The following is a 13,392-nucleotide window of genomic DNA, read 5'->3' on the forward strand; positions in this document are numbered from 1 at the left end:
CTCTATTTGAGAGTATTCACATTGCTTCTAATTTTCACCACTATAAATAGCACAATAAATACTTTCATTTGTTCTGCTTTTTAATCCCCCTTCAATTACAATAAAAATGAAAGAGGAACATTTTTGTGGTTCTTGATATCCATTCGTCAACTTGTTTTGCAAGTTTACATCATTTTCCATCACAAGTAGCAATCCCTAAGTAGACTTTTACCAGAACTTAGAAGCACCAGGTTTCATAATTTTAAAAAATTTTTACTAATGACGCAAATTGTGTATCTTAATTCCTTGATTCTCAGCAAGATTCAACACTGTATTTTCCTCTTGTGTAAACAACAGTCCTTACCCATTTACTTCTGGAAATGCTTTTCTTATCAAACTGTACATAGTCTTTCCTATTCAATAAAAAATATTTTACCAATGTTTTCTTCTTTATTTAATTATCATTATTTTAGGTTCTATAAGATTTAAAGTAAGTTTTATTTTTTAACCTACTGCATTATCACTGTGTCACACACTGACATTGACAGTCGTCATATAAATCAGTAATATGGGTAAAATATATTTTGGCCTGGTAAAGAATATTCAGGCTGACATTTTCTTTTTTTTTTTCTTTTGTTAGTCACCATACATTACATCATTAGTTTTTGATGTAGTGTTCCATGATTCATTGTTTGTGCATAACACCCAGTGCTCCATGCAGAACGTGCCCTCTTTAATACCCATCACCAGGCCAACCCATCCTCCAACCCCCCTCCCCTCTAGAACCCTCAGTTTGTTTTTCAGAGTCCATCGTCTCTCATGGTTCGTCTCCCCTCCGATTTCCCCCCCTTGATTCCTTCCCTCCTGCTATCTTCTTTTTTTTTTTTAACATATAATGTATTACTTGTTTCAGAGGTACAGATCTGTGATTCAACAGTCTTGCACACTTCACAGTGCTCACCATAGCACATACCCTCCCCAATGTCTATCACCCATTCATCCCATCCCTCCCACCCCCCACCACTCCAGCAACCCTCAGTTTGTTTCCTGAGATTAAGAATTCCTCATATCAGTGAGGTCATATGATACGTGTCTTTCTCTGTTGACTTATTTTGCTCAGGGTAACACCCTCCAGTTCCATCCATGTCGTTGCAAATGGCAAGATTTCATTCCTTTTGATGGCTGCATGATATTCCATTGTATATATATACCACATCTTCTTATTCCATTCATCTGTCAATGGACATCTTGGCTCTTTCCATAGTTTGGCTATTGTGGACATTGCTGCTATAAACATCGGGGTGCATGTTCCCCTTCGGATCCCTACATTTGTATCTTTGGGGTAAATACCCAGTAGTGCAATTGCTGGATTGTATGGTAGCTTTATTTTCAACTTTTTGAGGAACCTCCATACTGTTTTCCAGAGTGGCTGCACCAGCTTGCATTCCCACCAACAGTGTAGGAGGGTCCCCCTTTCTCCGCATCCCCATCAGGCTGACATTTTCTTAATCTGTCTTGCAAGGATATCCAAATCTTTTACTATAGACTTTTATTATGTTAAACAAAACAATCAAAGCAATACTTTCTAAATGTTAATCAGTAATGACTTATTTGTTATTTCTTAAATAATTTTGTATTTTAAGCACTTTCATCAAATACAACGGTCTGAAAAAGACCATAATTCTAAGCAACAGTGGAAGCAGAAAAAAATGTTTGCTACTCAGTTCACTTCCATCACTTACTAGACTATAGTCACTACAGAAGACACAGCCCACAGCTGGGGCAACTGCTAGTGACCTCTGCATAATGATCGACAGGTAAAGCTCTAAGACTTCCCAGTTGAGACCCGTCATCTAAAAGTCTGCATACATTCTGTCAGGGGAATATTCCCCAAAACCCCATCAATTTGTTCTTACAACTTTTCCTCCTCCTATATATTCCAAGTATCAGTGTACCATTTACTTAGAAACCTTAAAAATCGCCCTAGGTTTTCTCCCTCCCTATCAGAATTAGGATTCTTTAATTCTACCTCCAAAATATGTCCTATCATTGTTCCTCTTGCTTCACCTTCACTACTGCTGCCCGAGTTCAGGTTCTCATCACCATAGGCTGGATTATTACAATAAAACCAATATAACCTCTACATGACCATGAGAGTAATCCTTATAATTTGCAAATCAGATTATAACACTACTATGTTTAAAAAAAGAATCAATGAATTCTTTGGCTTCCAGTACCCTTCATGAGGGATTCCAGCCTATTTGCATCCCCACTCCTCAAATACACATCCATTCCTCATCATACACAAACAACACATCACCTTTAACATATGGTGCCCTAAATTCACCAGGGAGTGGAAGTTAGTACTGGTGTATGTTCTGAATAAGAAACATTCTCTTTTAAACACAGCATCACCTGTGGCAAACTATGAGACTCTGACACATCACAGTTGAGAGAAAATACAGCAATTACTTACAGCCTCATGCAGCTCTTCATGCTGACAGCACGATTTCGGAATGCTAATGGAATCTTCAGGCCCAGAAGTATTAAGTAAGGTCTCTTCTAGTTCAATTTCTTTCTCAAGTTTTACTAATACTGGTGGCTCAACCCCATATCTGAAAACCAGTTAGGAGATCTCATCATTTAAGAAAAGTCTGACCCATTCACTTCCCTGCATATCACAAATAGGTTATGTTTTATTTTTAAAGTGAAGTCTATTTGACTCTCTTCCACCAATTGTTTCACTGGAACATCTGGAAATGCTTTTTAATGTCCAAGAGACTGTCAAAAATTCAGGATATAATCTTCACATTACAGCATATATTGGGATTACTGGATGCTCCAGTATTCAACCAGGGATCCTGAAAGTTAGCCACCTTTAAAGTCAGCTTCAGAGTAAAGATGGGGCTGAGTCAGGTATGGACGACACTAAGCCTCAGCCTTCTTATCAGATCCTCTTTGTGTCCAGATGATCTGCCTTGCCTTGAATTGCTAAAAGAGTTTTACATGCTTTTACCATATTCTTAGTCTAAAAAATTTAAGCAACCACTTTTACAGTTTAATACTAAATGATGGCAAGGTATATGGGTGAGCATATGTTGACACATGACACAGCTCATGCAAACAGAACAAAGTTAATAATTAAAAAAAGAAATAAATAAAAAGATAGGAAATTAAGTTATTTTATTTTAATCAAGAATTATTTTATTTTAGAAAATAGTGTTCTATCTAAAAGTAGCTTTTAAAAGATTAATGACATTGAAATTCTGAAATAATGTGGAATACACACCTCGACACAATTCGACCAATTTCAAGAAGACAAAGATACACCTGTCTTGGATCTTTGTGCAAAACTGTGAAAAAATAAGACCACATATTTTAAAGGGCAAAATTAAATAGGGAAATACATTTCTGGCATGGAAGAAGTAAAAAAAAATAATAATAATGAAGACAGGAGGTTTACTTGTTTGGAGACTTAGAAAAGACATTTTTCTCTACATATTATCATCGTCCATAAATTTTTTTAAAAACTGGCTAATAAGAAGAGGATGAAAACTTAGCATGTACCCTAATTTGTAACACTTTAAGTCTAAAAAACTAAGGGCTTAGTAACATTACATTGTTTATATTTCAGGTATCTCAACAGGAGATATTATTTGAAGAGATATATCACCTCAATTTTATTCCAAACTATCTTTAGCTTAGGACTATGTGTTAATGGCCTTCTCAAACTTTTTCAAAATCAGAAAAGAAGGAGTACTTCCTAACTCATTCTATGATGTCAATATTACCTTGACACCAAAGCCAGACAAATATATCACAAGAAAACTAAAGACTAATATCCTTTATGAATATAGATGTAAAAATCTGCAATGCAATACTGGCAAACTGAATCCAGCAGCAAGTGAGATATATCCCAGGAATGCAAGGTTGGTTCAACGTATGAAAATCAATCAATATAATCCACTATATTGATAGAATAAAGGAAAGGAAACACACAATTATCTCAGTAGACACAGAAAAAGCATTTGACAAAATCAAATACCCTTTTCATGATTTAAAAAAAAAAAAAAGGAAGATTCAACAAACTAGGAATGGAAGGAAACTTTATAAATCTGAAAATGGGTATCTATGAAAAACCCAGAGTTAACATCATTCTTAATGGTAAAAGACTGAGAATCTTCCTCCGAAGACTAGGGAGAAGACAAGGATGTCCACTCTTAACTCTTCTATTCAAAATTGTATGGGAGGTTCTAGACAGGGCATTTAGGCAAGAAAAACAAATAAAGGGCATCCAGATTGGAAAGGAGGAAGGAAAACTATCTCCATTTGGATGACACTGTCCTTTGCATAAAAAAACTCTAAGGAATCTACAAAAAATAGTATAAGAGCAAACTCAATTTCAGCAAAGTTACAGGATACAATATCAATATACAAAAATCATTTTACTTTATACAATCTGAACATGTAATTTAAAAAACAATTCAATTTACAATGCTTCAAGAAGAATAAAGTACTTAGGAACAAATTTAACCAAAGAATTTTATGACTTGTTTACTGAAAACTACAAAATATTGTTGAAAGAAATTAAGGAAGATACAAATAAATGGAAAGACATCCTGTGTTCATGGATTGGGAGACATAATATTGTTAAGATGACAAAACTCTTCAAACTGACCTACAGATTCAGTGCAATCCCTATCAAAATTCCAACAGCCTTTTTTACAGAAATGGTTAAGCTGATAAAATTCATATAGAATTATAAAAAGACAGACTAGCAAAAACAAGAACAAAGTCGGAAGACTCGCACTTCCCAATTTCAAGACTTACAACAAAGCTACAGTAACCAAGACAGTATGTTAGTGGCACAAGGACAGACATAGAGACCAGTGGAATGGAACTGAGAGCCCAGAAATAAACCCAGACATTTGTGTTCAGTTGATTTTCAGAAAGGGTGGCAAGACAACTCAGTAAGGAAAACAGCAGTCTTTTCAACAGATGGTGTTAGAACTGGATATCTACATGCAAAAGAATGAATTTAGACCCTTACTTCACAACAAATACAAAAAAATAACTCAAAATGGATGAAAGACCTAAACATAAGAGCTAACACTATAAAACTCTTAGAAGGAAAAAGAGGTGAAAATCTGTGTGACCTTGGATTAGGCCATAGTATTTTTTTTTTTTTTTTAAAGATTTTTATTTATTTATTTGACAGAGAGAGACACAGCGAGAGAGGGAACACAAGCAGGGGGAGTGGGAGAGGGAGAAGCAGGCTCCCCGCAAAGCAGGGAGCCCGATGCGGGACTCGATCCCAGGACCCTGGGATCATGACCTGAGCTGAAGGCAGTCGCTTAACCAACTGAGCCACCCAGGCGCCCCATAGTATTTTAAATATGACACCAAAAGCACAAGCAATCAAAGAAAAGATAAATTGAACTTAATCAAAATTAAAAATTTTCATCCATCAAAGGACACTATCAAGAAAGTGAAAAGGCAACCTAAGCCCTGGATGAAAATATTTGCAAATCATATATCTGATAAGGGCCTAGTATTCAGAATAAATAAAAAACTCTTAGAAGTCAACCAAAAAAAGACCAATGACCCCCCAAAAATGAGCAAAAGATTTGAATACAGATTTCTTCAAAGAAGACACACAAGTGGCCAATAAGCCATGAAAAGATGCTCAACATCATTAATCATTAAGGAAATGCAAATCAAAACCACAATGAGCCACCACTTCACATATCCACTAGGAGAGTCATTTAAAAAAAAAAAAAAACAATAACAAGTGTTGGCGGAGATGTGAAGTTGTTCGTTGCCAGTGGGAATGTAAAATGGTGAAGCCATTGTGAAAGCAGTTTGGTAGTTCCTTAAAAAGATAAATATAGAATTACCATACGATTCAACAATTCCACTTCTAGCTATATCCCTGAGAGAATTAAAAACATATGTTCACTCAAAAACCTGTAAACAAATGTAGACAGCAGCATTATTCATATTGACCAAAAAGAAAAAACAATCAAAATGTCCATCAGATGATAATGTTTTTTAAAAATGTAGTATATCCATACATGGAATCATTCAGCTCTATAAAGGAATGAAGTACTATTGAATGCTATGACATAAATGAAACATGCTAAATGAAAAAAGCCAGACACAAAAAGCCACATATAGTATGATTCTATTTATTTAAAGGGTCCAGAATATGCAAATCCATAGATGCCTGAAGATGCCAGAAGGACTAATTGTTAATAGCTATGAGTTTTCTTTTGTGAATGATGAAAATGTTCTGGAATTAATTAGTGGTGATGGTTGCATAACACAGTGAATATACTAAAAACCACTTAAGTGTACATTTTGAAATGATGAATTTTACGTTATGTGAAGTGCATCTCAATTGTTTTTTAAAGATTTTATTTATTTATGTATTTATTTGAGAGCGTGACAGAGAGCGAGCACACATGCACAAGCAGGAGAAGGAGCAGAGGGAGAGGAATAAGCAGACTCCACACTGAGCGCGGAGCCCGATGGGGGCTTGTTCCCATGACTCTGAGATCATAACCCAAACCAAAGTCGAGAGTCGGATGCTCAACTGACTGAGCCATCCAGGTACCCCAAAGTGTATCTCAATTTTCTTAAATGCTATAAATAAAACAAAACCAAATATGCTTAAAATGGTTAAGACAGGAGATTATGTTCTGTATACTCTAGCACATTAGAAAATTTTGTTTAATATTTTAAAAGGAACCCAAATACTATCTAATTCTTCAAACAAAGATCCTTAATAAAAAACAAAGCCAGACAAACAAAAAACCCTGATCATTAGAATTCAGCCAAAGGCACCACTATGGTAGTTGTGGATCATCTACCTTTCTGTTCCTGTCCTTAGAGTTAAAAGCTCTAGGAAACTTCTGAACCCTAACAAAATAATGGTTTGTGTGATGAATAACATGCACATTGACTCCCCCAGTGGAAATGGCAGTTCTTTGATTCATTAATATCATCTATTACATCCCCAAGCACAAAGTATACCCTTCCAGAGCAATAAAAAGGCCTATATTTGACTTTAAAATCCATACCAAAAGGAATTTGTCCTGCAATTTTTATTAAACTTGTTTCTCTAAAAGTAGCTTTTAAGCATACTTTAAGCATAGCGTATTTGTTTTTTTTTTTTTTAATTGCTTTGATTTCCTAGCAAAATGTAAAAATTTAGAGGCTTATCTCTGAAACCTTTAGAAAGTAAAAATACTAGTTCATCAGTTAAATGCCTAGAAATGAATTACTGTTACTGGTGGTGCTTTAATATGCTGACCTTCAGGACAGTCACAAGATGGCTTCTACTAACAATGAGAAATATACAATTTTATATCCTTCCAGAAACAATAAACTGGAAACTAGAGAATTCAAAGCATTTCCTCTTTCCTTTGATCTCTACAACCTGCATATGCCATTAATCAACCTCATTGTCAATAACAATCAGCACACCTGGATTAAAGCAGGGTGCAAAATGGGAAGTAAAATAGTAACCCATTACATTTTTTTACTTGTATACCGGATAGGAATATCCAGAGGCATATCAAATGGGCAGCAGTGGGAGCAGCCTACCCTGTGTGCAGGCAACAAGGGTGTGCACAGTCAGAGAATTTTATTTTATTTTGTTCTGTTTTTAGTTTATTTGCTCAGTTTATGTTTGGCATAGAACTATGAACAGATGGTTACCTAATAACCTGAATCTTTGCTTAAGGCAGTGAACTAGTTATTCCTTTTTTTTTTTAATTCAGAGAACTTTCAAACTATAATAAAACCACCTAAAAATTTGTTTGTTTTTTATTATCACCATGAACCAGCAATTCTAAACAATGTCAGTGATAAAATACTTCTCTCTACCAGGGAACCCTACTACTCCCATGATCTCCACCCACCCTTGGTATGCTACTGCTCCTATCAAAACATTAAAAATTCTATGTGTGTATGTATATACATATATAAATGCTCTAAGGAAATACATATATAGTAGTCTAAAACGTAGCTAGCTTCCACGTTAGTCACTGCACAGATGCTTCTATTGACTTAAAGTAAATGAGACAATACGTCAATAATTCTTCAGTAGAGCATGACTTTTTAAAATGAATTGTCAAAAACATGAATCTTTTAGACAATCAACTTGACAGCTGCCGTGTACAAGGTAAATCTAAATACCATGAGTATATCTCATTTGGCCTTCTGTTATTTCTATAATTATCCAGTTAAAAAGAAATTACTAGTAATTTAGGCTTTGGTAGAGTAATTCTTGATGACAACATTAATTAGCAAAGCATTAGTCCAGAACCTTTCCTTGACCAACTCATTTAGGAAGTAAAATATTTCTAGGGCATTCTAAATATAAAAGATCGGGCGCCTGGGTGGCTCAGTTGGTTAAGCGACTGCCTTCGGCTCAGGTCATGATCCTGGAGTCCCGGGATCGAGTCCCACACTGGGCTCCCTGCTCAGCAGTGGGTCTGCTTCTCCCTCTGCCCTCTTCCCTCTCGTGCTGTCTCTCGTTCTCTCTCTCTCAAATAAATAAATAAAATCTTAAAAAATAATAATAATAAATAAATAAATATAAAAGATCTTTATAAATAAAAAGCTTAATATATATGGTTTAGAATCTGATTCTCCAATTGTTTTACATGCATTTAAAGTATAAATTTTTCTAGGAAAATGAGATACAGCATTTGAGTCCTTATTGGAAAAAAAATTACATGTGAGACATACAAAAATACCCTAATAAACATTAAACACAGTGATAACAACACTTACCTAAACCTTCAGATTCAAAGAGGTAAGTCTCATCAACCCCAATGTGCCTGCACCAGTGAAGGAAGTTTGCAGTATTGTCTCTAGCAAAGAATGAACCTGAGGCAGCATCCTTCTTACAGGGCACTTTTCTCATTGGAAAATTCTGGAAAAGATGAAAGAATAATTTCAAAAACTCATATGAAGGATAATTTCATTAGATATCCATTTTAATATCACTAAATAAATATGACTAAAAAGTTCACAACATTAGGAGGAAAAAGTATCTTCAAAAATTATTTTATTTTACTTTAAGTATATTCCAGAAAATGACTCCTAGGAAATCAATCTATTCAAAATTAGCAGTATGTCAAGCATCTCTAACCTCTTTCTTCTTAAAATGACACTGGGGTCTTAATTAAAACAAAAAATGACAGTCTAATAATTCCAAAGCGTATCTCTAAATGTCTCTCCATACACAGTTCAATACAAACACAAAATTATTGCTATGTTAAAGGTTAATGGACACACTCATTTTTGCTTACTTCCTTATTTGCATTCATAAATATGGTTCTGAGTTTCTTGAGGAGACTGTCAAATAAGGAAGTAGTAGCCCATTCTTAATTCAAGTTCTTTGAAAATTAACAGTCTAAGTTTTATAGAATCCTAATTTTTTAACTATCTGGACTAAGAATAGTTAAATAATCCTGCTGAGGCAGAGGGGTTTTAGTTCTCTTTTAAATTTTTACTTGAAAAAGCAATTTATGCTAAGATTTTTTAAAATGCAATAGGCACAATAGGGTATAAGTCTGTCTCCTACCTCTACCACTCAGTTCCTCTTTCTTCTTAGAGATAACCACTATTACCAGTTCCTTCTATACCTTTCCTGTTGTTGTATTTTCCAGAATTAAAATAGCCTTGTGAGTTTTTCTAATTGTCAAGTGAAATTTTCTCACTCACGTTAGTAAGCATCTCTATGCACAAGGATACACATATCTGCACCTACAGAATGCTACACAAACATGCTAGTCCACAATCTGATCTGTGTGTGTATGTGTGCAGACACACTTAACAACAGGCTGTAGGCATCTTTTGAGGTGAAAAATAACAGATTATTAAAATAATAATAATAAAATAATAAATAATAAAAAATAACAGATTATTAAAAGAGTCATTTCTAATGAATGGATAATGCATTCCACTCAGTTTAGGTACCATAATTAATTTTTAACAACTTCTTTATTGATGAGCATTTAAATTGTTCTTAACTTTTTCTGCACAATCAAGTTCTTTGAAAATTAATTTGTGAATTTGTAGTTATTTTCTTAGAATAAATCCCTGGGGGAATTATGTTATGTATCAAAAGATGTGCTTTACTTTCTATATATATATATATATATATATATATATATATATATATATATATCACCCGCTGACTCCCAGAAAGATGATAGCAATTTATATTTCTACCAACACTAGGTGAGTATCCAGATGCCACACTAAGAGACCCCAGATCTCATAGGTGACCCGTGTTTGATGAAGAGAGGAAACCTTATCTAGTTCAAATCATGATTTCAGGGTCACCGGAGGAAAACTGCATAAAAAAATTATTATTCATTCAATCAAATTATAGAATTTACCACCAAGACAAAATATGGGGAATATAAAGATGGTGATGATGATGGTAGTAATAATAGCAGTAAAAATAATAACTGTGTGCCAGGAACCATCACAAGCTCTTTTCTCATTTAACTCTCACAAGTAAGAGTATTGTTCTCAAGGAGAGATAACTACTTACTGGATATTTACGTAAACTAGGCACAAACCTAAATACCATCTATACATTTCTTCATTTAATTTCATTAAATCCTTGCAAATAAATCTGACAACATAAATGTTAATTCTCCCATTTTGCAAGATTAGATAAATTACCTAAGGTCTTATACATAGTTAGGTGGAAGTTTGCAACCTTTCAGATAGAAATGTACATAAGCAAATTAATAGGTACCAAGGTATAAAATCACCTACTGTCAGGGTGCCTGAGTGGCTCAGTCGGTTAAGTGTCCAATTCTTGGTTTTGGCTCAGGTCATGATCTCGCGGTCATGAGATGGAGCCCCACGTTGGGCTCTGCACTCAGTGTTGAGTCTGCTTCAGATTCTCTCTCTCTCTCTCCTTCTGCCCCTCCCCCTGCTCGCTCTCTCAAATAAATAAATAAACAAATAAAATCACCTACTGTCAAACATGTTCTTACCCTGGGTTCTTCAGAGTCACAAGCTTTTACCATGTTTTGAAGAACATCAATCAGTTGGCATAATAGTACTCCATTATCAAGTTCTTCCAATAATCTTTCTGCCTTAACTTCAGTACCTAAAAACATATTTCAAAGTTAAGATTCTACTAGAAACAGTAAATTCAAACAATATGGTTAAAATTTAATTAAATGTAATTAGATTATAGCTGAAACATGAGACAAATATTAGATCAGACTCCAAGTATTCACTCTTAGAAGCTATAGTTAAAACAGATAATGCAAAATTAAGACAACCAAAACAAAAATATCTGTGATGTATAAGAAAAAATAAAATGACATTTTATTTCATTTCCTAAAAACGAGAATGTTTTATATTTCACTATTAACTGTTAAAGTTTTGATTCACTGCACATTACTACTGCTTGCACAAGAAAAAGATTCTCCATAAATAAGATGGATTTTGTTATGATTTTAAAATTAAAGATAACAGCTAACAAACACCCAGAGAATACCGACTTTTTGCCTCTAAAATCCTTTCTTTAGAATCATTATTATTACATAATAAGCTTTTTAAAAATTATCCAAATCATCATACTGATATGAGAACATTAGAGTGTGCAGTGTTTTTAATTATCTTGGAAAGGCCATAGATGAAATTCTGTATTTAAAAGAGAGCATTTTTCTGTGGAGAAAGTTCAGAGCACTCCTAGTCTCTGAGTAAAGAAAATATGAAGCCAGATATTTTCCAAGCTGATACTTCCTCCTAGGTTTCACATGCCTCTGCCCCTCAATGCCTCAGAAGTAGCAATCATTTTAACTACAATATATATTCCCCTCAGAATCTCATGCCTTATATGAGACGGGGGTGGTGCATTGGTAATAGAGACCCCAAATCAGATCTACACACTTAAAAAAAAAGGTTTTAACATTAACAATGATAATGTTGATTATTCAAAGATTACTACAGACCACTTCTGTTAAGCCTCAAATTGCCTTACTATCCAAGCCCTAAGGTTCGGGGTGAATTGGAACATCTCCCCAACTAGAATGTAAGCTTGTGAGAACAAGGATATCAAATATTCCATTCACTAGAGTATTCCCAGCCTCTGGAATGATCACTCCTTGACAAAGAGTAAGATTCTCAATAAATATTTAGTAAGTAAAAAACTACAATTTTGAGTATCTTTTCAAGCCTTACCTAATAAACCAGATAGCCAGATTGACAAATCTTCTTGCATGGGCAACAGGGTGGCTTCATGCCTCACAGCTATCCACTCATCATACTGACAAACATCAGCCAAACCTGGCCCGTGTCTGGGGGTCAGAGGACTCCGTGGACTTAGAGGCAGGTCTTCTCCAAACCACACCTAGAGAAAACACCAACCAAATGGATGCAACCTTTTTAAAAGTTAGTATAGTCCACACTTATACTCAAATGATGAATTATAGACCATATATAATATACATATGTGTAAAACCATAGCAGTTCACTGAAAGTTCATAAACTAGAAGCAAACTATTAATCTAGAAACTCGACACTTTTTCAGTATTCAATACTGTGGTAAATCAATGAATGGATTCTACTACTATCAAACTACAAGATAAAAGTCAACAAATAATATTTTTCCTTCACTGGCTAGCTAACTAGTTTAAGTTTAATAAGTTACTTGAACCACAGCTTCAGCCTCTCAGCTATAAAATCAGCCAATGTAACCTGCCTTACAAGATACATCTTTGTAGCATCTAGCACTGGGCCTAGCAACATTTGTGGTATAATGGATAAATGAATGAATAAATGCATAAATGGCATTTTATAACTTCTGATCATAATAACAGTGTCATCTTAAAAAAAATTCTAAATAATCTGGTATGTCACCTGATTCTTTCATGACCCACAATCTAAGAATGGTTTTTACATTTTAAAATGGTTGTTATATAAGTACCTACAGAATAGCCTCAGTTTTGCCTACTGACTCGCAAAGCCAAGAATATTTACTACCTGGCCAATCCCTGGTTAAGAATAAAAACTGACATAAACATACTATCAAACCAACACTTGCAAAATTTTGAAATACAATTAGATATGTTTTAATATAAGATTATTTAGAGAGAAGACTTTCATTTCTCAATTCAGGAAGGGGTATTTGAGCTCAAGGGAAGTGATGAGGGATTCTCACTGGAGGGAAGCTTGAAATGAAGGGTCAGAGCTTGAGTGAGATGAGAGAGTGTCCACACATGGGGACAGTATCAGACCCTGAGTAGGATGAGGAGGGTGTCCCCAGGGGAAGATGGGGGAACATCCCAGCGTAGGGTGTCAGAGCCCAAGTGAGCTGACAAAGCCATCAACTCAGGGAGGGAATGGCAGCAACAATGGGAGATTGTT

General features: G+C 34.8%; 1 protein-coding gene across 3 annotated transcripts in view; it reads right to left on the minus strand.

The window, feature by feature from the left end:
- GAS2L3 (growth arrest specific 2 like 3) overlaps positions 1 to 13,392 on the minus strand; it is a 39,475-nt gene that overhangs the window by 7,895 nt on the left and 18,188 nt on the right. For 2 of the 3 annotated variants that reach the window (XM_045872761.3, XM_045872760.3), the window contains exons 3-7: positions 12,208 to 12,376; positions 11,010 to 11,125; positions 8,782 to 8,923; positions 3,269 to 3,332; positions 2,456 to 2,594 (exon numbers count right to left, since the gene is read on the minus strand). In XM_045872761.3, the coding sequence (XP_045728717.1) occupies positions 2,456 to 2,594; positions 3,269 to 3,332; positions 8,782 to 8,923; positions 11,010 to 11,125; positions 12,208 to 12,376 (630 nt within the window). Of the gene's footprint in view, positions 1 to 2,455; positions 2,595 to 3,268; positions 3,333 to 8,781; positions 8,924 to 11,009; positions 11,126 to 12,207; positions 12,408 to 13,392 lie in introns of all 3 variants that reach the window. The other variant, XM_064590743.1, reaches the window with a different exon arrangement.

This window comes from Mirounga angustirostris, unplaced genomic scaffold (assembly GCF_029215605.1).
Source record: "Mirounga angustirostris isolate CCGP_5_RB_7025 unplaced genomic scaffold, mMirAng1.0.hap1 SCAF_5, whole genome shotgun sequence".
NCBI lineage: Eukaryota > Metazoa > Chordata > Mammalia > Carnivora > Phocidae > Mirounga > Mirounga angustirostris.